Genomic DNA, 24,582 nt, shown 5'->3' with positions numbered 1-24,582 from the left:
ATTGAAGACATAAATATGTGTAAAGTAGAAACTGAAGTGAAGGCAGTTTAAGTGACTGATGAGTCTCAAAGCTCTGCTCCAAAATAAAAAATGAATACAAAAGCGTCACACCTGCCCATAAAAAGACAATAAAATAAACAGGTAGTTTAAAAATAAAAATCAATCATATTCTCAACAAAAAAAAACTGTCTTTTCAAAGAAGAGAGTTAAAGGGTCTACTGAACATAGATATAGTGGCTCCACAGACTGAAAGATCTGTCCCAGACTTTTGGTCAGGTTTGAGGAAAACAGCGAGGAGCAGAGTATTTTCCAGGAAGATGAGAGAAGATGAGAGTATCAGCAGCCTTCGGCATATGGAGATGCTACAAGTTATTGGGAGGCCATGTAAAGAGTGTAGAACAGGAGCAATGTGAGTCTGCTGGCTATAATGTGCCAACAGCCTGGTTGCAGCCTTTTGTATCACTGAGGTGTAAAAGAGATCATTTGTTCAAGAAAATAGGGCATGACAACAGTGTAAACACAGTAAAGATTAATAATAGTTTCCAGTTCGGTAGAACAGTTTACTAGTGTTCTGTAAGTGCGAGAAACGGGGATGAGAGAGAGATTTTAAATGGGAGTTACGCAGAGAGAAGAGTTAAATATCACTGAAGAATTTTTAATGCTAGATTTGGCCGGTGAACAAAAACTAGTAAAGAGCCTGGCTGATGATAGAATAAAGCTCCGTAAAAAAACATAAAAACTACCATCATGGTCTCAGTCTAGTGGGGGTTTATAACAAGAAAACAGCTAAAAGAAAAAAACAATCACTAATCTGGGTCAACTCCTTACCATTGTGCATATATTTATTAGAGTTTCTGAGACGTATTGCTTCACTTTATGATAAAAACTCAACTCAAAACCCTGTTGTATAAAATCCAGCACTTGTGTGTTACCCCCGGTGAATACTTTTTGCACTGGAATTATTTGGAAAAACATTTATACTGTGAATGCAATTTATTAATTCCTGTTTTTACATTTTGATAAAGGGCCAAATAAAAATGTCAGACTTATAGTGGGTCAGTTCAGTGGAAAAACAGCGGACTAAAGTGACATCCTATCCAGCTGATGACACTTCAAGGACAGATACAACTAATTCAGGAGGACCCAAAGTCAGTCCTGGATGACCGCTGTCCTGCGGGTTTTCAGTGTATCCCTGTTCCAACACACTTGACTTCGATTAAATGGATCCAACAGCTTATAAAGTTCTGCATAATGACTGATTAGTTTGAGTCAGGTGTGTTGGAGATACATGGAAAACCTGCAGGATTGTGTCCTCCACCAGGACTGCTCTAGGCACCCCTAAACTAAATGTTATCAATTTCGAAACATAAAAAGACTGGGAAATGTGTTCGAATAGAATGACGAAAGAAAAATGGTAAAAGGACCCAGGACATAACTTTGTGGAACACCACATGTTTGGTAGGAAATGTAAAAGGTGAATAATAGAATGGAAATAGAAGCTACAGAGGTACGAATAGTGTTGGGGGAAGAAAGAAGCTAGACTGTTGGGCTCTGAATTATTTGGAAATTTTCTTATAACTCTTCTCACCAGCTGCTTCTTCTTTCTCTTCACTTTTGGACCGGGTAAGCAGCACAGCATTCAACTTATATAAAGTTCACGGTCTTTTCACACAATGTCAAGGAGGAAAGACATCAGAAATGACATTGGAGACGTAATTGTTGCTGCTGTCAGTCTGGGAAGGGTTATAAGATTATTTCCAAATGATACTGACATTTAAGGGACATTATAGTTTTTCCTCAAAGCAAAGCAACACAACGAACAGCAAAGTCGTTATAAGTCATTGTCTGAGCTCTAGAAATAAGTCTAAATACTTCAGCTCGAATAAAAAGCAATGCGGCCCAACAAAGAGATGGACATTGTCAACTCTGGAGTCATACTGCAGTCTAAAAAAAAGATTCATTTGCATTCTTTACCAAATACATCTTTGCCTATGACTCATATTACAACACCCTCAAAGCTCACCCCTTCCCTTCACAGCTGTTTTTTCTATTTGCTATTTCCCTGTGTACACTCAATATGTGGTCATTTACTGGCTCTAAAGATAAGAACATCATTCACGTCACTCTCTCATCCACCCTGACAACAGACCTGCACCCTCTGGGAGCAGCAAGAGTCAACAAAGCGCGCACACACACACACATACACACACACACACAAACACAAAGCTCACACGCAGGTTTAACTCAGCATCTGTTGTGCTGCTTTCTGCCAAAAGCAGTTCTTATAAAAGCAAGTCAACTCCTTTGTCACTCAACAAAATGACGTCAAATTCCTCATGGTCACACATTAAACTTTTACAGCCTAATATTTCCTAAGAGATCAACAGAGCAGGAACTTTGGTCTAATAGTCATCGTGCTAAAATAGAAAAGAGTCATTTATTAAAGAGGAGTGCTTTTCTGCAGGTTTCAGGTGTGTATTAATTAGAAGAGAGACAGTAAAGCTTTTAACATGAGCCACGGGATGGGGTTTATTCTGCAGAAAAGCTGCAGAGTTCTCTTTTCAGTTCGAGGAAGTGGTTTAATTCCTCACATTTGTCACATCACAGACATGTGAAAAACAAACTTTATGAGCTAATCAATGACAGGTTGGCTGTCATAAACATAACTCATTCCTCTTGAATTTACAAAGTAGTCAGTTCTTATTTCAGACAAAATACAGATATAAAAGAGTTGATACTAGTTTGGAAAAGTGATTTAAAAAAAGTGATGGATCAGGAAAAGAACTGCAACTTGTTTAGAATAAACAACTTTTGAATCAATGAAAGTGGGGGAAAAAAACAAAAAAACATGAGGCCTTCTAAAATGAAATTACCGTGAAGCCTTGTGCTCGTAACTGAGCTGCAGTCCAAGAAGCATTAAATTCTTTAACAAACAGGGGAAAAACCATTTGGAGATAAAGTTCTTGTCAGTGTTTGCGCTGCATCCTGGAACACCAGCTCTCAGGTCAGCGTTTTATTAGGTGTCTTGTGATTTTAAAAAAGGGACTGTGAAACATTCAGTTCATTAAATCTCCTGTTAAAAAAAAAAAAAAAAAAAAAAACGAAGAGGAGAAAAAATGGCAGCATTCCTTTTAATCCTGTTGTGCAGCTAAATAAAATGAGTCTGTACGTCAAAGCGGTCCAACACTTTCTATAAACGGCCTGTTTTACGTGTCTTCTCTCTTAAAACTACTCATGTAACAGAGATCTAAATGAAAGTGAGATTATATAACTGTTTGTAGTAGTGCACTGATCCCGTCTACACAAAACTGACATAAAATACACAGAAACCAAGATAGGTCTAGCTTGGTGTAAAGTTTGAAGGTATGAATGTAAAGGAACGGAGGATACGTGTGTTGGAGAAGCGACCTGGCCTGAAACTACCTGATGAAAGCTAAAATATGAAGATGTGGGGTATATTCAGAATGAGTCCAATTAAAACACAGAGATGGAAATCACTGCAAACTAGCACTTGGTTAATCGCCATCTTCAACCTGACCCCTAGATATCAGCAATTATTACACATTTCTACAATAAAATCAGAATAAAACCTGCTAAGCAGGGACACAAGTTGCAGAAAAATCTGCAATTAAATGAACATAATCAGCAAAACGGATCAGAATCATCTTCATTCCCATGTTTTTCTCTAGAATAAATACATAAAATGCAGCAACTAGAACATGTTCACAGCTAAGTGACTAAAAGAGTCCAAAAAGGCTTCATCAGACCTCTTAGAGGATCTCCCTACCATCTAGTGGAGGCTGTAAAAACAGTCGCTATAAGCTTTCAGTAAGCCTCTTATGTTCCTCTGATCACCAACAACACCGACAGAGGCGAAGGACTTCAAGGTAACAGCAGTTTTTATTTGTTTTGTCCCCATTCGGTCACTTTTCAATTCATTGGACAGACTGTGAAACATGTCACAAGAAGTTCAAAGAACAAAGAAATCAACAATGTCAACTACAAAATTTGGCGATTAAAAAAAAAACGTTTAAAAAAAGAAAAAGAGGGGAACCAGATGGTAAAATCTAATTAGTACAGCTGGTAAAGGATGAAATCAGATGTAGTGTTTCATACAGTATTTGTAAACAATAAGAGAATACACGAAGGGAAAGAGACTGAACACTGGTTGCCATGAGACGGACAGAAACCTTTTGAGTCGTGTACAAACAGTTAAATATAGCCGTACAGAAACGTGACATCTTACAGAAAACAGCATACCTGCTTCATACAAACCTTCACACCTTTGTCCCTGGTTTACAGTGATATGAGGTATATGTGAGGCGAATTATCAAACACCTCAACATGGCGACATATTACTCTTGATATGACAGCATTGCATTCACTCTGCCATGTTTAATGATTGCTTCTAACGGGTCATCGGGGCACAAAGGGGCTCAAAGACTCAGAGCAGCAGAAAGATCATTTCCAGCACTCAAGGCCAGTTGTTGCTATGGAAGACAGCGCTATTGTCGTCTTTAACAAAAAAAAGAAAAAAAAGAAAAAAAAGAAAAAAAGACATTTGAAACTCAGCAAGAAGTCACTAACATGTACTAGACGATGTCTTGCACCTGTTCTGTGGAGGAATAGGCACCGTGTTTTCTAACAGGACAGTGTGTACAAACATCTGCACAAATGCTTGATCATTAATGCGTTTTGTCCTCCAAGTCAATAACAAAGCAAAACTGCTAATTCGGATACCAAGGCAACTAAAACTAGTGGTTTGAATTACATTTACATTATCCCGATTAAATATCAGTGTATCTTAAAAAAAAAAAAAAAAAAAAAAAAAAAGCCCACCCTCTCAAGCTAATCCTTCCCTAAAAGCAAGGAGAAAGAAACATTTCATACCCCCCCCCCCCCCTTTTCTTTTGTCATGTATAAGCCATGCAACCCAGCAAAAGGCAACCCCCCGCCCCCTCCCCACAATCAGCTCAACCCCAGATGCTCTGTCCGTATCTGCCCCAACAGCAACTGTCACATAAAAAAAGTCATTTCATTCCTGGTGTTTGAGCGTAATCTGACAGCGTACTTTACACCAGGTAAGAAAGTGGCTCAAAGTGCTCATCGGACTCGTTCTGATAAAGATAAATAATTGGAGGATGAGAACGGGAGAATGGGGGCAGGGGGGGGAGGCCGTTCCACTGCTGTCCAACAGCAGCCTCTATTGGCCGAAGAAAAGCCTGACCATCGCTTCTGTTCTCCAAAAATACTAAAATCAGACACCTCACCTCTGAACCAGCTCTCCTTTCATTCAACTTCAACTGGGAGATTCCCATGATTAAAACTGTTACTTTACATAATATATATTCTTATAAATATATATAGATATTCATATCTATGGCCCTTACTGAAGAAAACATGAGTTTCACATTGACATGACAGTACCATAATCTCTATATAGCCGAGTAGAAAGTGTTTTCAGTGTTCAGAGGAGCTGGCAGCAGTCCGTTTGTGTCACACTCATTCAACCAGTAAGAAAACGTAAGAAAAAAATCCTCTTTGAAGTCGCAAACTTACACTTCTGAGAAGAGTGCTCACCGCCCCCATAAGCTTCTCCTTCCTCACTTTTTCCTGAGTAATACCTGTAACAGACAACTTTTTATTTTTTCTTTCCATTTCCTGTTTGTCATTTCAGTTCTGGGCACGTTCCTGCCAGGTTTGTTCTTTTCCTTCTAAACTTGTAAAGTTGGCTTGCTCAACCACCTCAGTGTCACGGAAAGATAAATATATCCTGCACTTCTCTGCAGTCACTCAAACTGGATTTTCATTTTCTAATTCATGACCAGACCTAATGTCATTAATAAGACAAGAAATAACAGTAACATACATATTTAACTTAAAAATAACATTTTTTTTTTTTTTTTAAATTGCATTTGCAAGATGCCTTGCAGGCTTATTGCAGAGAGGAGTGGGCACAAAGACAGAGGATCGGTATAATTAAAATATAGATGTCACTTAAAAAAATAATAATAATCATAATAAAATAGGAGCACTAAAAAAAATAAAATAAAAAGAAGAAGGACAGATTTCTCTCCCTCCCAGGCTCTCATCTGTAGCTTTGGCTTGTTGGTGTTTTGGAACCTGTACTTACTGGCTCGTTGACATCAGATAACAAACTACTATACCCTGAGAATTCAGACACGGGCGTTCGTATCCTGTGATCCACTTCCCCACTAGAGTCTGCGCCGTAAGACAAATCGTGGCCGTCAGACTTAAACTGGGAGCCAAAGGCCTGGGCAAAGTTTTCTATCTGGTAGGAAGGCTTGGAGGAGTCCAAAGAGCCCAGATCTTGGGACAGAACCAGGGGGAAGACCACCACCATCCCGTTCTTGACCGGCGGATGGTCTTTCTGGCAGCTCAGGTCAGACGGGCTGATCTGGAACGATGAGGGGGGGGTGGAGGAGTGCTGCTTCTCCAACTGCTCGGTGAGCTCCTGAGAGGGGGTGAGCTGCTGGTGTGTGGAGGCCTCCAGGCTGCTCAGGTGGAAGCTGTGCTGTGGCGAGGAGCCTGTCAGCATCGCAAAGTGAGACTTTGGCACAGACGCGGGCAGCGAAGGCGAGGCCATCGACTGGCTGAACCCGCACTCCAGCGGGGACGTAGTGTAGATGTTCTTGTCGGCGAAGAGGGGGTTCCCTGGGTGGGAACTGGTGAAGGGTCCTGATGGAGGTCCGGGGCCCAGAGGGAAGCCGGCACTCTGGCTGGTGCGCTCCAAGGCCTGAAGCAGGAAGCGGGAGTATTCGTGCATCATTACAGTCTTGTCACCAGACGGGCTGGAGGCGTCGGCGCCGTGACCGATGTCGGCTTCGTCCGCCGTGGGGGCGTTCAACTCCACGTGCTGGTCGCTGATGTCAAAATGAACGTCGTGGTGTGAGCCGTCGGGTTTCTGTGTGTAGTGGTCTAGGAGGCTCTGCAGCACCTCATCGGGGATCCCCGACTTATCGAGACTAAGAGCAGCATCGTTTTCCAGCACAGTGGAGACTCCCCCCTGAATGGCAGGGGGGTGGGAAGACAGGTGCACACTGACGTCGTACTCACTGCTGGCCCCCCCAGCCACCGCGGGCCCCGAGGGGCTTGCATTGTTTGCTGCCTGAAGGTAACGCCTCTTCTTTATGAACTGCATGGCGTCGTCATAGTTACTGCTGGTTGGACCCACTTTAGCCTCATTACCCTGCATGAGGCCGAGGGTGTCCATGCCCCCACCCTGCTCCAGCGATCCGGATTTGGCCAAAGCAGCTTTGTCCAGGCTCTTACGACTGGCCTTCTTGAATGCCATCTTTGGAGCCCGGCTGTGGTGGCCGTGCTGCGTGCTCGGCCCCGCCTCAGTAGAAGAAGACACCGCCTGACTCTCCACAGAGTATTCAAGGATGCTGTAGCCTCCAGACACAGCTCCATGCATGTGTTGCTCTCTCGCTACTCCCGCGTCTCCCTTCTTCTTCTTACGCTCCCCTCCCTCGGCAGAATTTTTAGACCTTCCCCTCTTCCTACCACAGCTCCCAGTGTTTCCCTGAGTTATTCCATAGCTGCCTTGTCCCATGTCCACACAACCCAGGTCCATCATCCTGGGATCCAGCCCCTTCTTTATGGCTTCTCCACAGGTTCGCTTGTGCTTAAGAAGTCGATCCGTCCTAGAAAAATACTGCAGAACACAAACACCACATGTTGCAATAAGTAATTTTGCAGCGCGACGAATCCATAGACCATATAAGAAAGATGGACGTAGCCTCTGGCGCTTAAAAGTGAAGCCTATGCGGAAGTGGATAAAACCGCAGTTCCTCCTTCATCCACTAGGGGCTGCAAAACAGAGTGAATCTCCATAGACTCCCATGTTAAAAAGGCCAACTTCACAGCAGAAAAACATGTTTACAGCCTGGTTTAAAAATCTATTTTCAGTTTAATAGGTCAGGTTTACCTTCATGACAACTGTGGGGGGGTTTGAACTCGCCTGTTTAAAAGTAATTTAATATTGAAGTTCTGCATATTTAGGGGAGTGTCCTTTTGATTGACAGGTGCTCGATTTCCTGCTTCAAGTAAGAAGAACGTAGAACAACCGCGGTTTTTAGCCGGTTAACAACGTGACTCAGCTTTAGCCCGCTTACCTTCGTTAGCTGTTTAGCTCCTGTTATCTCCAGGTTAGCTCAGTTAGCTCTTAGCTACAAAAAGGTCAGAGTTCGCTTGATGTCAATCATCCACCATGACGCTCACAGCCCCCCTCTCAGCTCCACCTCTTTGCCAATATTTGTATTTTTCCTGGTGAGATGACACTCGTGCCTCTGCCAAGATGGCGATTGTAGGAACCGCCCACAGAGTTTCAATTCAGCTCTTCAGAAACCTATAGGTGATGTCACGGAGGCTATGTCCATCTTTTTATATACAGTCTATGGACGAATCCCAGCAGAGACGAGGATTTAACGGGTTAACAAACCTGTTGGCAGGTCTCGCATCGGTACGGTTTTTCTCCGCTGTGCGTCCTCTTGTGCCTCTCCATGTGGTACTTCTGAATGAATCGCATGTTACACTGGTCACAGCTGAATGGCTTCTCTCCTGTCAAACAAGGACAGCACAACTCTAGGTTAATCACCCTCTGCGGCATTGAAAAAAAAAAACACACACACAATGATGAACAGATGGCACCGGGGCCCTTGGGTCAGACGAAAAGTCACTGTTAATTACTCACCACTGTGGATTTTCTCATGCCGCTGAAGAAGGTACTTCTGAATGAAGCTCATGTTGCACTGACTGCACCTGAAGGGTCTTTCACCTGGAATAAAGGAAAAGGGCGTGTTGAGTTGTTTGTGTTGTATCCATCTGTGGATGAGAAAGGTGCTGACTCAGCTCAGTTGAGACCCAAACACACACTTCATCACACGGCAGTGATGGTTATGTTTTCTAACGTATTACAGTGCATTTTTCAGCCTGTCATGTCACTGTGTTCATCTCTCAGTAAATCTTTGGCTGTCATATAGTTGCCTGTAGGGAAACAGGCCACAGCTAACAAAATATTCCTAAATAATATGTGTTAAGTTAAAAATTTGTCAAGAAGCTGGACAAAAGAAGGGACAGAAAATAAAAAGGGCTAAACAGAGTGGCCACTGTGTTTAACAGTGTGTGACCTCTGACTCATATTCCCTCTTAAACTCAATTTTCTCAATCACTGAACTGTGTCAGCACAATGTCACGTTGTGGATACACACCAGAGACGTCAAAACTTTGAGCAAGATGTTTAAAGAAAGTAAAACAAAGGAAACAGCTTTGGTAGACAAACTATTTAAATTATACAAAAAAAAAAAATCTCACTTACAGCACATCAGTGAAGCAGAGAAACAGGAATTAATGGCAGAGAGTGTGACTTTAGTCCTGTGACTCAGGCCTTGTCCACACGTAGCAGGTATCTCACAAAACAAAGATATTGTTCTCCGATTTGGCCTGTCATCCACACCAAAATGCAGATTTATGCATTCAAAACGATGGTTTTAAAAACCTCCGACCAAAATGAAGATTTACTCCATTTGCACGTCTGCATGTTGACACACGTAACCGGGAGTTTTGGGTTTTTAAACGTGACCGTCTGCGACTGAAAATGCCATGACGTCACATGTGCGACCTTTGTTTATGTAACCAAGGGTCTTGTTCATGCGCCTTTACTTTTATAATCTATAAAACAAGAATACAAAGAAGTTCTGCGGAGCTGGAGGTTTGAAGTATTTTCCAGCTCTAACACACATGATTCATATGAAGCCAGTCCGCTTATCAAATTCTGCTCAGTCATTAATTCCAATCAAGTGCTGCTCAACAGGAAACATCTAAAACCTGCAGTAAGTGGAAGACCGGCGTTGCCCATTCCTGCTATAAAAAGGTCAGCAGGTAGATGATAAAACTACAACAATACTTTACTGTTCTGGTCCTCTGCTACCACAACCCTGCAGGTTTTAGATGTTTCCACTCCAACACACCGGATTCAGATTAACAGGCCTCATCAAATTCTTTGCAAGCACATTAATGAGCCGTTCATTGCAACCAGGTGTGTTCAAGTAAAGAAACATCTAATTATGCAGGCAAGAGGTGCTTAGTTACTTAGTTAGTTTATTTCGAACAAATGAAAAAAAATAAGAAAAGAAAATATATGTACATACCTATACATACATATGTACATACACATACATATACATACTAAGGAAGAAAATAATAATAATCATAATATTAATATTAACAATAGTAATAATAATTATAATAATAATTCCTCATCAATTCAATAATTAAATTACAGACTGGAATTGAGAAAAATCAAACTAGAAAGTTGCAAAAGGATAAAAGATGAAGGGATAAAGAGGGGGCTTCAATCATTTTCCCAGGAAAAAGAGAGATATCTTTTATTTGTATTTAAACCTTAAAAATGAATGAATAAACAAATCAGTGAGAACACAGTGTTTAAATGGGTTTGATTTGTGCATTTTCTGTGTTTTTCCAGTTGATTTTAAAGGTAATTTAATCATCACTGGAAACAGAAATTTCAGTTTAAAGTCATCTAACATCCCTCTGAGGGCTCGTTGGTCAATATATCTGTGTAGATGCTCCTGCATAGTTGGTTTATAGGTTTTACTCTTTCACACTCCTATTTAACTGCAGGCTGCTGGATGTTTTGTGAAGACTCTGATGATGCTTTCTGTTTATGAGTTGTTGCTGGTGTGATAATTTTCACTTGTAAGCTACTTGAAATTAATTCTCCACCCATGCATCAATCTTTGACGAAGAAGCAAATTCTCAATTTGTTTTCTCCCCAAACACACCCATCCCCACCACATCATTCTGAACACACAAATAAATTACCCACAACACTGGATTTCCCTTGGAAACACACAGATCATGATAAAACAGAACAATCGACTGTATCAGAGCTCATCAGCCTGAAATACTTACACTTAAGTTGTGTCTTTCAACAGACAACAGATAATCAGAGCTGATTACTAGTAACGTTTCATATAGAAATGCAAGCAAATCTTATGTTTTAGAATCGTGCATGCTGGATTTGGTGCAATCTTTGTCATGAACAGCAGGTGTCGCCATTTGCAAAATTACAGCGCTACAATGCATGAAGGCTGAAAGAAAACAAAAGGAAACTACCCTGAATGCTAAGTTTTTACGGTCATTTTGGCCCAAACTTCCAATCATAAAGTCGATAGAGAGCATAAACCCGGTTATTAAAAAGCAATCGGGCAACTTGATCCCAATGATCACAGCCAGCAATGAAAATAAATTTAATTCTGTACTTCAACATAGGAGCTCAAGACGGACACCGCAAACACTACAACGCAACCAAAATATATTGCAGTGAATGATTTATTTTACACACTAGAATCATCATAATATTTCATCCATCAACATCACAGTAGAGAAGTGTTGTCAGACCCCTTCAACATCATCCCATCTGCACTGATCGGTCAGAATAAACCTAAACCGGTGAACACACTGTGGAGTCAGTGTTGGCTTTCATACCTGTGTGAATTAGAACATGTCTGCGAAGGTGGTAGGAGCTTCTGAAGGATGCAGCACAGTGTTCACAGATGTGAGGCTTGGCTCCTGGAGACAGACTGCCTCCATCTGCATCCAGCATCATCGATTGCTGCAGAGAAACATGAGAGAGGTCCGAGTGGCTCAATGCTCTGAGTCAACTAGGCTTTAAATATAAATGTCGCACAGATTCATGATAGAAAACTTCCTGCTTTCCCACACGCTCCGCATTCTTTTTCCTACCAGCACAAGTCTGTTATTTTGTCAGTGAGCAACATGTGAAGCTACCGGTGAGAAAAGACAAATCACAAGTCTTTAAACATGTACGGATCGTTATTAAAAATAAATTAATCTACAGCAGTTCTGCACCTTCATGTAATTTTCTCAGCTCGAGTCCATCTATTACATATCCTGTAAAATACTTTCATTTGTTTGTTTAAACATTTACAACGTGGCAACACGTTTATTTCAGTCTGTATGCAACCACAGACATAACTGAGTGAATAGAGGACCAAATAAAACAGGACTGGATTCACAAATAGATAAATACAAAACAAACCTTTGCCTCACTCCTTTTCTTTCTTGGTTTACCCTCCTGTCCGTCAGTGTTTGACCTCCGACCTTTCCTCCCAGCGGCCTCCTTTTCTAACGGACTTGGCAGCTGCGTGGATGACAAAGGAAGCGGCAGAGGGCCGTGAGAGCGAGCCTTGACAAGAAAATCACTTGATTTAAGGTTAAGGGTCTCCAGTATTAAACCATCATGAAAACAAGTCCACGTTTGCTACTCATGCAAACAAACAAAACACTTAAACAATGTGTACGGCCTGTGTGCGAGCGGCTCATTGTGAAAGACACGGTTCTTGTGGGCGGTGTAACAGGACAGAGAATTTATGGGCCTTTCATGGAGACGCAGCGTGCACACCTCAAAGAGAACTCCACATTTAAACGTTATTAGCTATTAGTAAACTTTAATTCAGACAAGAGAAGAAGAGAAATGTTCCCTCCATCTTCTTGCAGTCTGCACGTAGGTCCTCTCGCGGACAGACGGAGACTGACAGCACAAATGTGGCGGCACCTGTTTTTCTTAAAATCAGCCCGACGTTCAGAGTATAAACAGGAACGAGTCAAACCAAAATAATGAGGGTACAAATACGGCTTGGATGATTTTGCTTGGGGGTGGGGTATAAATCATAGAGACTAAAGAAGTGGTATAAAAGCGAGAAAAGAAACTATTTGTTGGCTTTTATAAACACACATTTCATTTACAAAAATGACTGAAAAACTCATCAGCATTTATCCTTTTAGTACATTTAAAAGCAGCTTCTGCCACTCTGATATAACAGTAATAACATGGTACCATTATGGTCATATAAATTATAAAAACAGCAACATTTTATAGACTAAACTGTCTAAAATGTTAAAACTCAGAATATTTACTGAAAATTGAAAAAAAGCAGCAAAATGAAGACAATAATAATTGAACCTGATTAAAATTCCGGCCTGCTGACCTCTGATGGCCTACTATTGTTAGGAGAGTGTGGATGTGTATATTTCTATTTGAATGAGCACAAAAGACGCCTGAAATGAAGTGCAAGCTCAAATAAGACAGCTGTGTCCTCGCCGAGACGTTCGCATTCATGCCGAGTCTGGATGACATCACCACTCTGCCCAGAAAGAGAAGCTATTTTGCATTTTAAGCTGTCGAGAGATTTATGGCTCCATAACTGGTTTCACACAAGCTTCAGGCTCCCCCATCTCCAGATTTAAAACGAAAGAAAGTTTTTCCTGAATTAATTTGTGCTTACAACGTGCAGCTGACTGAACCAACACTGACAAGTTAATGTGAACAGAAAATGAAATGAGTCAGCAACACAGTTCTCTTTTCTGACTCGTTTTTCTAGAGAATTGTTATAAAAAAAAGCAGTTAAGCTGAAGTCAACAAGACCAGGTCCTTTCCCCAGAATACAGGTAGAGGAGGGAAATCCGTTTATGGATCACAGTATTTCCAACGTGGTTATAGGAGGCTGTAGGCCAGGGCTTTTCCACCTGGTCCCATGAGGACGGCAACCCTGCAGGGTTTCAACACATCCCTGCAACAACACACCTGACTCCATTTAAGGAGTCATCCTGCATAATTTTATTGGTTTTTGGATTTATTTAATTTGGTTCAGGTGTGTTGAAGCAGGAATACATTGAAAAGCTGCAGGACTGCAGCCCTCGTTGGGCCGAGTTGAATCATCCTGCTAAATGTCGTCATGGTGACTTGAATTGGTGAGGATTAACCCTTCCCAATATGAACCAGGCACTGGTTTAGTACAAGTCAGCGCTGAGAAAAACTTTGAAACCGCTGAAGGATGAGGCTGGATTTCCAGAAGCAAAGTTAAATCACAACAAACATTTCTCTGAGGGACCACTGAGCGGGGTGTAGCGTTGTCCAAAAACAAATAAAAGATACTCAGGTACTCACTAAAATGTAGTATCTAGTTAGATATCATTCTACACCGGTAATGATACTCAAATGTCACTTTTAGAACGATCTTCCAACCATTTTCATCAGGCCCTGCCACGGGCAGCCCTGCACATACAGCAGCTTCCTGGTGGAGCGTTTACACTGGTGACGCACTTTCAAAATAGCAACAGGGTAGAAATAGTGAAAAATAAAACCCAAAGAGAACCGCATCATCTGTGGAAGTGGACCAGAGTCAGTCTGAGGGGGACCAAACCGTCACTCCGGATAATGTGCGGAGTATCGGGCGGTGAGCAAGTTTTCGTTTCTGCTGTCCAGCATTACCGTTAGCAGAAGTTAACTATCCGCCAGGTTCTTAGTGTACTTGTACTCCACAGTGAACAGTTTCAGAAGACCACAGCAGCGCATGGTGATAGTTTCAACATAATGCCTTTACTCCTCACTGTTAACGTCTTTTCTTAGATTTATTTATATCTTTCATCCTATAAGTTGGGATGTTTTTTGTGGCGTTCTGACTTTAATTTGTTTTTTAAAAAAGTGTTTTTCTCCTCTGTGTAGCATCAAAAATAGTATCTTGGACCATCCCTAGTATTGGTAACCAGTTCGAAATTTCAGTATTGTGACAAGCAGAGCAGGGCGACTTTAAACAGTTTGACTCATTTTTCCTGCAAACTGATGTCTTAATGTCGCCAGTCTGTTTTGTGAAAGCTCTTTGTCACAGAACATCCTGTGTGCTGACCTGTATTTATAAAAAAGGATCTATGATTTTATGACTGGAGCAGGATCTATAAATGGCAAATGGTGATAATAAAACAACTGCAGGATGAGAAACACTGAGCTGGAGGGATTGAGATGAACCTGCAAACTCCTGATGAAGCTCGGTTTCAAACGGTCATCTATCCGACGAGGCATGCAACTTTATTACCGTTTCCGTGGGCCAGAGGTCAGTGTTTCAGAGAACCAAACTAGCACTGGAATCACTTGAATAATAATAACTTTTTTTTTTTTTTTTTTTTTAGAAATGAAGTATTTTTCCTCATTTAACAACTCAGAAAAACTTCATAACAGTGTTCGCTGTATAAATCATCCCTCAATCAGATTCATGAATCAAATGGCTGTTTAAAATGTGACATTCTGCCCTCCCATCGATGGTACTTACACTGGACATGTTGGGGTCGTGCACCAGCAGGTTGTGGCTGTTGCCCACAGTCACCTCCAGCAGCTCCGTGCTCTTCCCCAGACCTCCAGGGTAGAGCGGCAGGCGGTAATCGTGCTCCGAATGCTTCTCCTGCTTGATGCCCATGGTGTGAACGTAGTCTGCCACTCCAGCACATCCCAGGCCGCCCCCCTGTGTACCCATGCTGCAGTCAGGAGAGTCACGCTCCTTCTTCAGGATCATTTCTTGCGGTGGAAGGTCCTGCATGACCGTGTGGAGCCGCGTGAAGCTGGTCACCGGGGGGAGATGGCTGAACATCATCATGCCGGCTCCAAAATTAGAGTCCATGCTCCCGTTGGAGCGCAGGAATTCATTCCCTAGCTTGTCTTGAATGATGCTCATGGTGAAGGCTGGTGGGCAGGAAAACTATGGGGTGGAAATCAATGTTATTCCGTGAGGGGCATAATGGCAGCAGGCAATGTGTATAACTGCAAAAATACTTAAGCACCACGACTTAAACAGATATTATAACTTACAATCAGTCTGTGGGCACACAAACAAATAATCGTCAATAGACAACAGTTATGAGCCAGTTAAGCTTGGTCTCAGGAATCAGTGTCACGGCCTCTGATCTCACAACCAGGCGCTTAGTCGGATTAAACTGATGGTTTGTGGGTCAACAAAGGGTTACAGTCTGGAACACATGGACACAAGGTGGAGAAACAGAGCACCAAACTCCCGCTGGATGATTACAGTATGCATGTTTGGTATTTTGAATCCAAAAAGGTCACAACCACTGCAGACCCAGACACAACAGACAAGCAATGACAGGATTGAAGTAGTGTGTTAATCTTTTTGATGGAGCTGTCTGACCCAGTCATCCTATTTGCATGAGCTTATCTGCCAATGAGAGTGCACACAGACTGCATTAGTATGACTGTTTGTGGACTTGTGTAGCTGCTGCATAAACAAGTCGAGTGTTTGTCCTGTTATAGCGCTGAATTAGTGCCGTTATGCATGTTAGCATAAGGAAATGAAGTTTTAGCTGCATTTTGATCAGATATGGAATACAGCTGGAATCGACACAATCATATAATCTAATTTGATAACTGTCACATAAATAGTTGTATTTAACAACTTAATAATAGTTTGCTGATCCTTTTATGCCACCGTTATAGTATAAGCTATCTTTCCAAACTTATATATGAGAAAATTGGTTGGTTTTTGTGGAAATTAATTTATGAAATTTATGCCAATAGTCTGTCAGTAGAGAAATAACAGATTGTGTTGCTCATTCTCCATTCAGGTGGGATTAAACAAGATCAGATGAAGGGGCTGCACAAAGTCAATGTGCTTAAAAGAGCTCCAGTCAACCTCAGACTGGAGAAAACCTTGAAATCAGTGATTGATATGTGTCTGATTCCGTTGATTTTGTTTGGTTTTTTTTTTTTAAATTTAGAAATAATTAAAGCAATTATGCAAAATAATTTGGGTTAAGGCACACCTGGTTATTTAGTTGTTGTTTTGTTTTTTTTCAAATCTCACATCTCAACCAACATACATGTGGAATATGCAGAAATCTACACAAGGTATGCATATCATACAGTTTTCCAGACCTTAAAGTACATTTTATGCAAGTTAGTCAGAAATAAAGGCAGGACATAACCAGGATCCTTGTCTGCACGTATCCTCATGCAATGAGCTGCTTAATGCCAACATTTAGAAGAGCTTAAAACAAATATTAAAGATGAACACAAATGTTGCAGATGGATGGGAAGGTGCCTCTTTGCAGCTCAGTTTTCATTATTTTCCATCAGAGTTGGATTGAGAAGTGATCATAAATGTTTTGCAGTTATCTTTTGGCAACATGAGCGACCCATCCATCAGTCTGTCTGCTGCCAAATGATGGAGCGTTAGCAGCAACTCAGCTAGCGCACACATCACGTTGATTAAACACTGAATAACACTTTATTTACTCTTTTAACTTCAGCTTCCAATGCTGTGTTTCTGCAGACAAACAGCGTGGTGCTCAGTGTATATTTATATGAACTTCCACGTTTGTTCGTGGTGGAAATTAGCAACCCGGCTAAGCATTTGGCTAAGCAGTGTTGCGGGGCCCTTTGTGATGCGGGATCAGGAAATAATTAATCTGGCCACGCAATAACAGCTGATGGATCTGCAAACATATCACCAAAAAAACAGCTACACAACACCAAAATCACCCCTGTTTTGTTTTTTTTTTTTTTTATTATTAGCATAAGACTACGACTAATTTTTTTTGTACTTAATGAAGTTTAAATTGAATATTTCAAATTAAAAGCATATTTCAAACAAGAGAAATCAGCAAACTGTGAAATCTGTTGAAAGCTGGTTTGTGATCGATAATGAAAGGAAAAGCGGATCATTATTGATGGGTTTTCTCTCTAAGTTGTTAGCTTATTTCCTGAATCGCCTGTAAGTGATGGAGAGACACACAGACATGATGACCCACAACAAACAACTCCGGTGAACAATGATGCTGGTCCGGACCAGACTAGCCCGGGCTGCTAACTTTAGGAGCTAACTAGCGGTAACAGCGCTGCTGCTCCGCCGCGCTTTGTTGTCTGTCCCGTTACGGCGAGTTTTACCTAAACAGCGCCAACTCTGCTGCAAAGGTTCATAAAAATTATTTTTATCCTACCGGTGCAGGAACATGACCCGCTACTGTGGCTCGCGTAGTTCCCCCGAAGCTGTCCGCTTTAAATATCTAAAGCCAAAACATTGTTCTCCCGCAGCAGCTGGGTTCTTCCATCTTGGCTCGGCGCGGAGCATTGTGGGTCCTGGAGGCGGACGCGTCCTGATCAGAGACTAAAGGATCCTCTTCTGCTTCTGCACTACCATACAGTCTATGATCACTACCAGCATCCTGCCCATAGACTGTATATGTGCTCTATATACAGTCTATGATCCTGCCAGGGGCGCCGCCAGGACATTTGGGTCCTATGAAAGACCCCACCACTTTATTGCAATTTTTTATTTTGTTTTTGCTTCAATTACTTCAAGCTGATAAAAAAAAAAGAGTAGTTTTTCATGGGAATAATAAAGATCTAGGGCTGTGTTTAGCCCTTAATGGGGCAGGTGACGATTTTTTTTTATCACTTTGTTTTCTTTCATATTCAGCGTGAAACTTTTTTTTTTTTTTTTGTTAATGTAACAACAGAATGGAAGTCTTGGTACATTCAATTCAATTCAATTCAACAATGTTGTCACAGGGCACTTTACATACACGAATCAACATACACATAGTTTCTAGCCAATTCATTCATATCCTATAATAGAAACCAACTGATTGCATCGAATCATGACTTCAATCCAGTCCCCCATCCTGAGCTGCACGCGACGACAGTGGGAAGGAAAAAACTCCCCTTTAACAGGAGGAAACCTCCAGCAGAACCCGGCTCAGGGAGGGCAGCCATCTGCCTCGACTAGTTGGGGTGGAGACGAAGGACATACCAGGACAGTTTTAGGTTAGGGTTAGGATTATTTCTTTGAGTGCCCTATAAAGGGTTAAATCATAGTGCATATTTTTACCTAGGTTATTTTAATATAAATGGTAGGGGGTTGGAAAATTGAATCAAAAAATCGAAAATCGGGATTTTATTTTATTTTTTTTTCTGCCTCACAATTTTAAAATTGATTTTTTTATTTAAAAAATAGATTTTTTTTTCTAACAAAAATAATGAATTATAAAATTTTTGTCATTTTTATTGTTTTTATTGATCTTTTTACTTGTCTCCTTGGGCATTATAGCAGCAGAATGATGGTCTGGCTACTGTATTGTTTTTCTTCATTGAAATCAAGAAAAATAATGAGCATAAAAATAAGTTTTATACATTTATTTTGTTTTTAATCTACAAAAATCAACAAGATCATTGTAAGAGTCGCAATTTAAATCGAATCAGCACCCAAAAAAATCAGAATCAAATCTGGACAAAAGTATATCGTCACAGCCCTAATAAATGGTTTATCAGTTTATATTACTGCTGTATTACTGCTATATATTTTCTTATATATTTTGTGTTTGGGCCCCTATTAAGTCGTGGGGCCCTTAGAATCTTCCTAACTTTTCCCGCCATATAGCACCTCTGCATCCTGCTATTTAAAAGAGTTAGCTTTACATCATTTTACTTGGAAAAAAAAAAAAGCTGTCTCCAACCTGATATTTTACAAGTAAACCTACGATTTGGAAGCTGTTACAAATAAAATAGAACATGCAAATTCTAACCCTGCAATGGACAGCAGCATATTAACAGTGAATTTGCCATATTGTATCCATGTAATTGCAAACCACAAATGAAAATCCTTTGCATGTAAATTAACAGTTAATCCAGTCCAACTAATAACCATAAAGTACTTTAAATTCATAATAGGATACACTGTCCCAGTGTTTTTTCTTCGCAGAGCTACACTAAATCCAGAGGATTTAAGTATCCAAAAGAAAATAAGCAACAACACACATATAAACCTTCAGACAATGGTTGATTTAATTAATTCATTTATTTATTTTACCATTTTTCTACTGAGAGTATGCTCTGATTAAGGCAATAGTGCTGATTAGGTCTAAAGTCTTTCTGACTTGAGTAGAACAAATTCGCGAAAGGAGGAAAAATCAGCCTTGCACTGATGATTTATATTTATATTATATATAAAATACATAATATAAATATATATAATATTTAAATTATATTTATATTATACTATCAACACATTTTTATATTTTCAATTTGGAAACAGTAAAAAATGAAAGCGAGTGGAAAATGATGAAATTAATGAATGAAAAAAGCTGCGTATTCTTAGACTTAGCAGTGATTTTAACCTGTCTGTTTTTGCACTGCGGGAGGAAGCCATGTATACCTGGACAGAACCCACGCATGCAAACAGTCTTTCCCTATACGTTTTCCTTGACATCACTGAATGTCAGGTGGTAAAGAAACAAGAATCAGATTTTTTCTAAGAAGTTAAATGCTGCAAAACTGTTAAATTAAATTAATAAATTGCAGAACAATTTTCTAATTCTAAGCAAAACATGAAGAAATGAAATGTGGCTCAAGATTTCTGCAGTACAAAGTGAAAAAGGCAGAAATGGGGAAACCAGGGCCATAGACAATATAATAACTTTAAAAGGAACACAAACTGGAACACATACAGTATACTTACTTTACAGGTGGTCAATGTGTTGAAATTGTGACTGGCAACAACATACTCTAATAATTAATTAGCTCTAAAAAGAAAAAGAAAAAAAACAAAGCCTAAAGAACAAAGTTGTGCAAAAAATCAAATAGCTTGGGCTGATTGTTAATATTGTGTGGCAGCCCACCCAATCAGGAAATTATACCAGATATTTTTAGAAAAAAAAGCTCTTTGATCTGCTGGATGAATAACTGTGTATACATCTAAAGAGCACATCAGAGTTAGACCTCATCACCCACACACACTCTTGATTGCCTGTGTTAATGAAGAAATTCATTCAGATAGCACAGAGAAGGAGCAGTGAAGTAATGGAGAACCGATCAGAGGATGCATTTTTTGTGATGTTCCTCTTCTGTTTGCATGTCCATAAGCCTCAAAATATGTGGTGAATCTTTGAAAATACTATACCTGATGCGTTTAAATCTGCATGATGGTGATGAACTGAGGCTCATAAACTACTTCTATAAATAATTTTGTCATTCAGTGATTAATTTGATGATTCAATCTTTTTCCCCCAATGAGGCTGCTGCGTTGTTGTTAAGAAACCCCGGCTTGATTATAACACTGCAGACTGTTTCTTGATGACCAGCTATGATCATTATCCAAGCTTTATGGGTTGAAAACAACTATCAGTGCTATTAGCTTGGCTATTAGGAATGCCATCTGCTCTGCCTTAACTCTATCTAACAAGAAAATGCTGCGTTTCTGCACAAACATGCAGAACTGTCAGAGGAAGAACATAAAACTTACTTCATCTGTCTATGTATAAAACTATTCTATAAGCACACCAAGTAGATTTTCCTCTTTATGTTCAAGGCACGAGCTCAGGGAAGGTTCATTTAATATCCCATAAATATATAAAGTGGATGCGATTCTTTTCTTGACATGTTTTCATATGGATGACATTGAAATATATCAGAAGTGACGTCAGAGAAAAGATGAGTAGCTCAATCAGACATCCAAGGAAGAAAACATTATATAAGCATCAGAAATACAACCAAAATAAACTCAAAACTAATTCCAAGTGTAGCACAATTACCAGAAATATTTCTTTGAGGTTTTTCTTAAAGGTGGAGTATGTAAGATATTCAATATTTAAAAAAAAAAAAAAAAAATTAACTAAAAAAATAACTACAATCATAATTAGATAGTATTTTTTAAAACATGTAGGTTCCAGTCTGTCCATATTTGATGTGTTATTAAATTACAAGGTTAATTAATGACAAAGACCCTTCTTAAATGTTTGCCTACCAGTAAAAAAAAACAAAAAACTGCTATTTGTCATTTGTCATTAATTAAACTTGTAATTTAATAACGCATCAAATATGGACAGACTGGAACCTACACGTTAAAAAAAACTATATAATTATGATTGTAGTTATTTTTTTAAGTTAATTTATTTTGAAAATATTGAAAATCTTACTTACTCCACCTTTAAGCAGCTGATGAAAAATATAGCTGAATATTGCTCACTGAACCATTACAGTGAAATTCTTTTAGTATGTATATTTTTTTTCATTGTTTATCACAAATAAGATGTTGATAGGGCTCTGAAATATGTGCTAATGGATTTAGTTTCTTCTGGGCCCAATCAGGGAAGTTGTTTTTCCTGTTCCCAGTCTTTATCCCATGCTTAGTTACCCAGACTCCAGCAGCAGACAAGGGGATGAAAAAGCCTTTTAAAGAGAGCAAATACATCCACAGTGACCCGTACCACCAGAGACAAATAGAGAATATCCTGCACGGTGTTTTTTCAGTGTCAAGCTCTGAATCTTTAATGTTGGATGATGGTAGGAAACATCAATGTATGGCTCCACTTTCCATCAGCCGAGTGTTTGGGACATTATAAGGTAACATTATAAGGACATTAGGATTCCTGCGTGAGCTCCTATCACATTGTGCGCCACTGATTCCTCAGTGAATGTCGGCCGGGGGACACACGAGAGCGTCTGCACACATATCACAGTGACAAGTAAGCTGGGTAAACAGTCCGTCTGAGGCAGTTTGTGTTTTATATGACACAGATGGTTATCAACTCTAACTTCTCATTAATAATTCATTGTGTGCAGCATGTCTTTGTGCTCTCCTACCCTGCAACCATCCCAACCTCACAAACAGCACACATAATCTGTAAATGAATGCTGATATTCCTTCATGCCTGGAAAACGCCGCAGCTGAGAGCCACAATGTTTGGCGAGCTCCTGTGTTGTGCCGATTTGGATCCTTCTGTCTGGGAAAGCCTGATGCCTATACATATAACAGATGGCGATCCTGGCTGCCTACACTCTAATCCTCGATTCTCAGGGGGATCACAGCAGTATATGAGCTCCCTCTGTTGAGATACAAGTCCCTGATCAGTTATTAGAAAAAGCCGTTGCGGGGGTTTATGTGTAGGGTAATGATGGTTCTTAAATATGCAACAAAGTAGATCTCAATCACAATATCAATACCAGACCCAGCCAGAGCAGCACTTATAACGTTACCATATGGAGTAGAGTTGCTGTGCTTTAAACTTATGAACCTGTGGTCCACCATCATCAGCAGCTCCTTTTAACAACGCTAACATCAGTGTTGCTCTCCTTTCTTCTCTGAAATCCATCTGAATGTGTTCTCATAATGAAAAGTTAAAACACATTAACTGTTAACTTTCTCAACGTTTGATTATCTACAGCACAGATCTGTCAATTTTTGCCTTTCTGTTTAAATGTTAGATGAGAAAACTACATTTCCAGTGTTATTCTACTGTGGGATCTAAGTTTATCAGTCGCTGCAGCGATGCTACAACTATCAGGTTTCAGTTTCTAGCATCTGAGATGTGCATGTCAGGACGAATTGGCTGTCATCACATGAAAGATTTTCATTTAACCTGGAAAAATGTGTTCCAAGGACAGCCGATGATCTCACACATTTTACAACTAGCAAAGCTTTTAGTTTTCTCTTCCTTTTCTTTCATATGTAACCTGACGATACTGCAGGGATGTTTATTCTGTTCAATGACTTAAATGACTTGGAAAGGAAAAAAAACAGAGTAAAAGACAAAAAATATTATGCGGACAGGACTAGAGAGGCTGGAAGCTCACATCCAGTTCCTGAAAGTATTGATCCATTAATATATCTTAATATATAGATAGAATAAAAACTCTTAACACACTGATGTTAGAACAATTGACAGTCTGACAGCGTAAAATCCAACATTTATTCATGATGATCTTATGTAAGAGGACCGGTGTTTATGGTACTTTAACATTTATTTAACAATAACCAGACAGCACTACAATAAAAGCTCATCAGATAAACTAAACCAGGCTGAGAAAAAATGTAAAAGAGGAACGATGAAGGTCAGATTTCTTGCAGGATTATTGCATTATCTTCATATCTGAGATCTTCTTAAGCTCCATGCCGGTATCAGTTGTGCAAAAGAGAGTCATGTTTTCTGGTTTCTGTTCATACATGTCTGTTTGTCCTGATCTTAAACACCTCAGAATAATTTATAGTTAAACTTGGCAAAAACAAACTTGTTAGTTTTGGGCTGCATTCTCAGATTTACACCAGTTTGACCAGGAGACAAACCTAAATGATTTTTATTAGTCAAAGATCAAGTCAGAGTAGCCGACCAGGTTGGCAGTGATTCTCTGATCAGGGCAGCTATTACATGAACTCTGATCCAAAATCAGATGGTGATATCATTTATTATTTAGAAGCTTAAAAGAGCATCTTAAGAGCATTTTTTTTTTTTAATCAATAAATGATGTCATGATCTGATTTTGGATGTTGCCCCTTCAGATCAGGGACACTTCTGCATCTCATCACAAACTGAAAAACTGAAGGAAAACACATTTGAGAGTAGGACGGGTTGTGAAACGAGAGAAGTTGAGGATGTTTTCGTGCTTCCGGTCTGATTGAAAGCATGATTAAACACTTGTTAACAGAGCCTTCATGCAGTGCTGAGTTTCATGTGCAGTCTGACTAAAATGAGGGCAAATCAGATCCAAGGGTGACTCATCCCTTTTACAATCAGTCTTTAGGAGAAAAGTGTCCTGGAAATTCTCCACAAGACAGTCAACGTCTAAATCTATGCAAGGCCTTAAGAAGAAAGAGCAAAACGACTGATATAAGGAAAGACAGGTTCAGGATGAGGATGAGGAATGTAAATTTCATCAAGTCAGCAGTTCAGAAAATGAGA

At 40.0% G+C, this 24,582-nt stretch overlaps 1 protein-coding gene across 1 annotated transcript; it reads right to left on the bottom strand.

The window, feature by feature from the left end:
* Window positions 1-6,088: 6,088 nt before the first annotated feature.
* On the bottom strand, window positions 6,089-15,572 carry znf281a (zinc finger protein 281a; the record flags this gene model as incomplete). The annotated part of the gene is made up of 6 exons (XM_079252586.1): window positions 6,089-7,678; window positions 8,465-8,583; window positions 8,717-8,800; window positions 11,533-11,659; window positions 12,107-12,208; window positions 15,174-15,572. 6 exons carry the CDS (start codon window positions 15,570-15,572, stop codon window positions 6,089-6,091), a joined length of 2,421 nt encoding a protein of 806 aa, XP_079108712.1.
* Window positions 15,573-24,582: the final 9,010 nt, after the last annotated feature.

Source organism: Telmatherina bonti (assembly GCF_933228915.1).
Source record: "Telmatherina bonti genome assembly, chromosome: 14".
Lineage (NCBI taxonomy): Eukaryota > Metazoa > Chordata > Actinopteri > Atheriniformes > Telmatherinidae > Telmatherina > Telmatherina bonti.
Note: the sequence above shows the minus strand (reverse complement) of the source record. Positions and strands in the feature narration are given on the sequence as shown.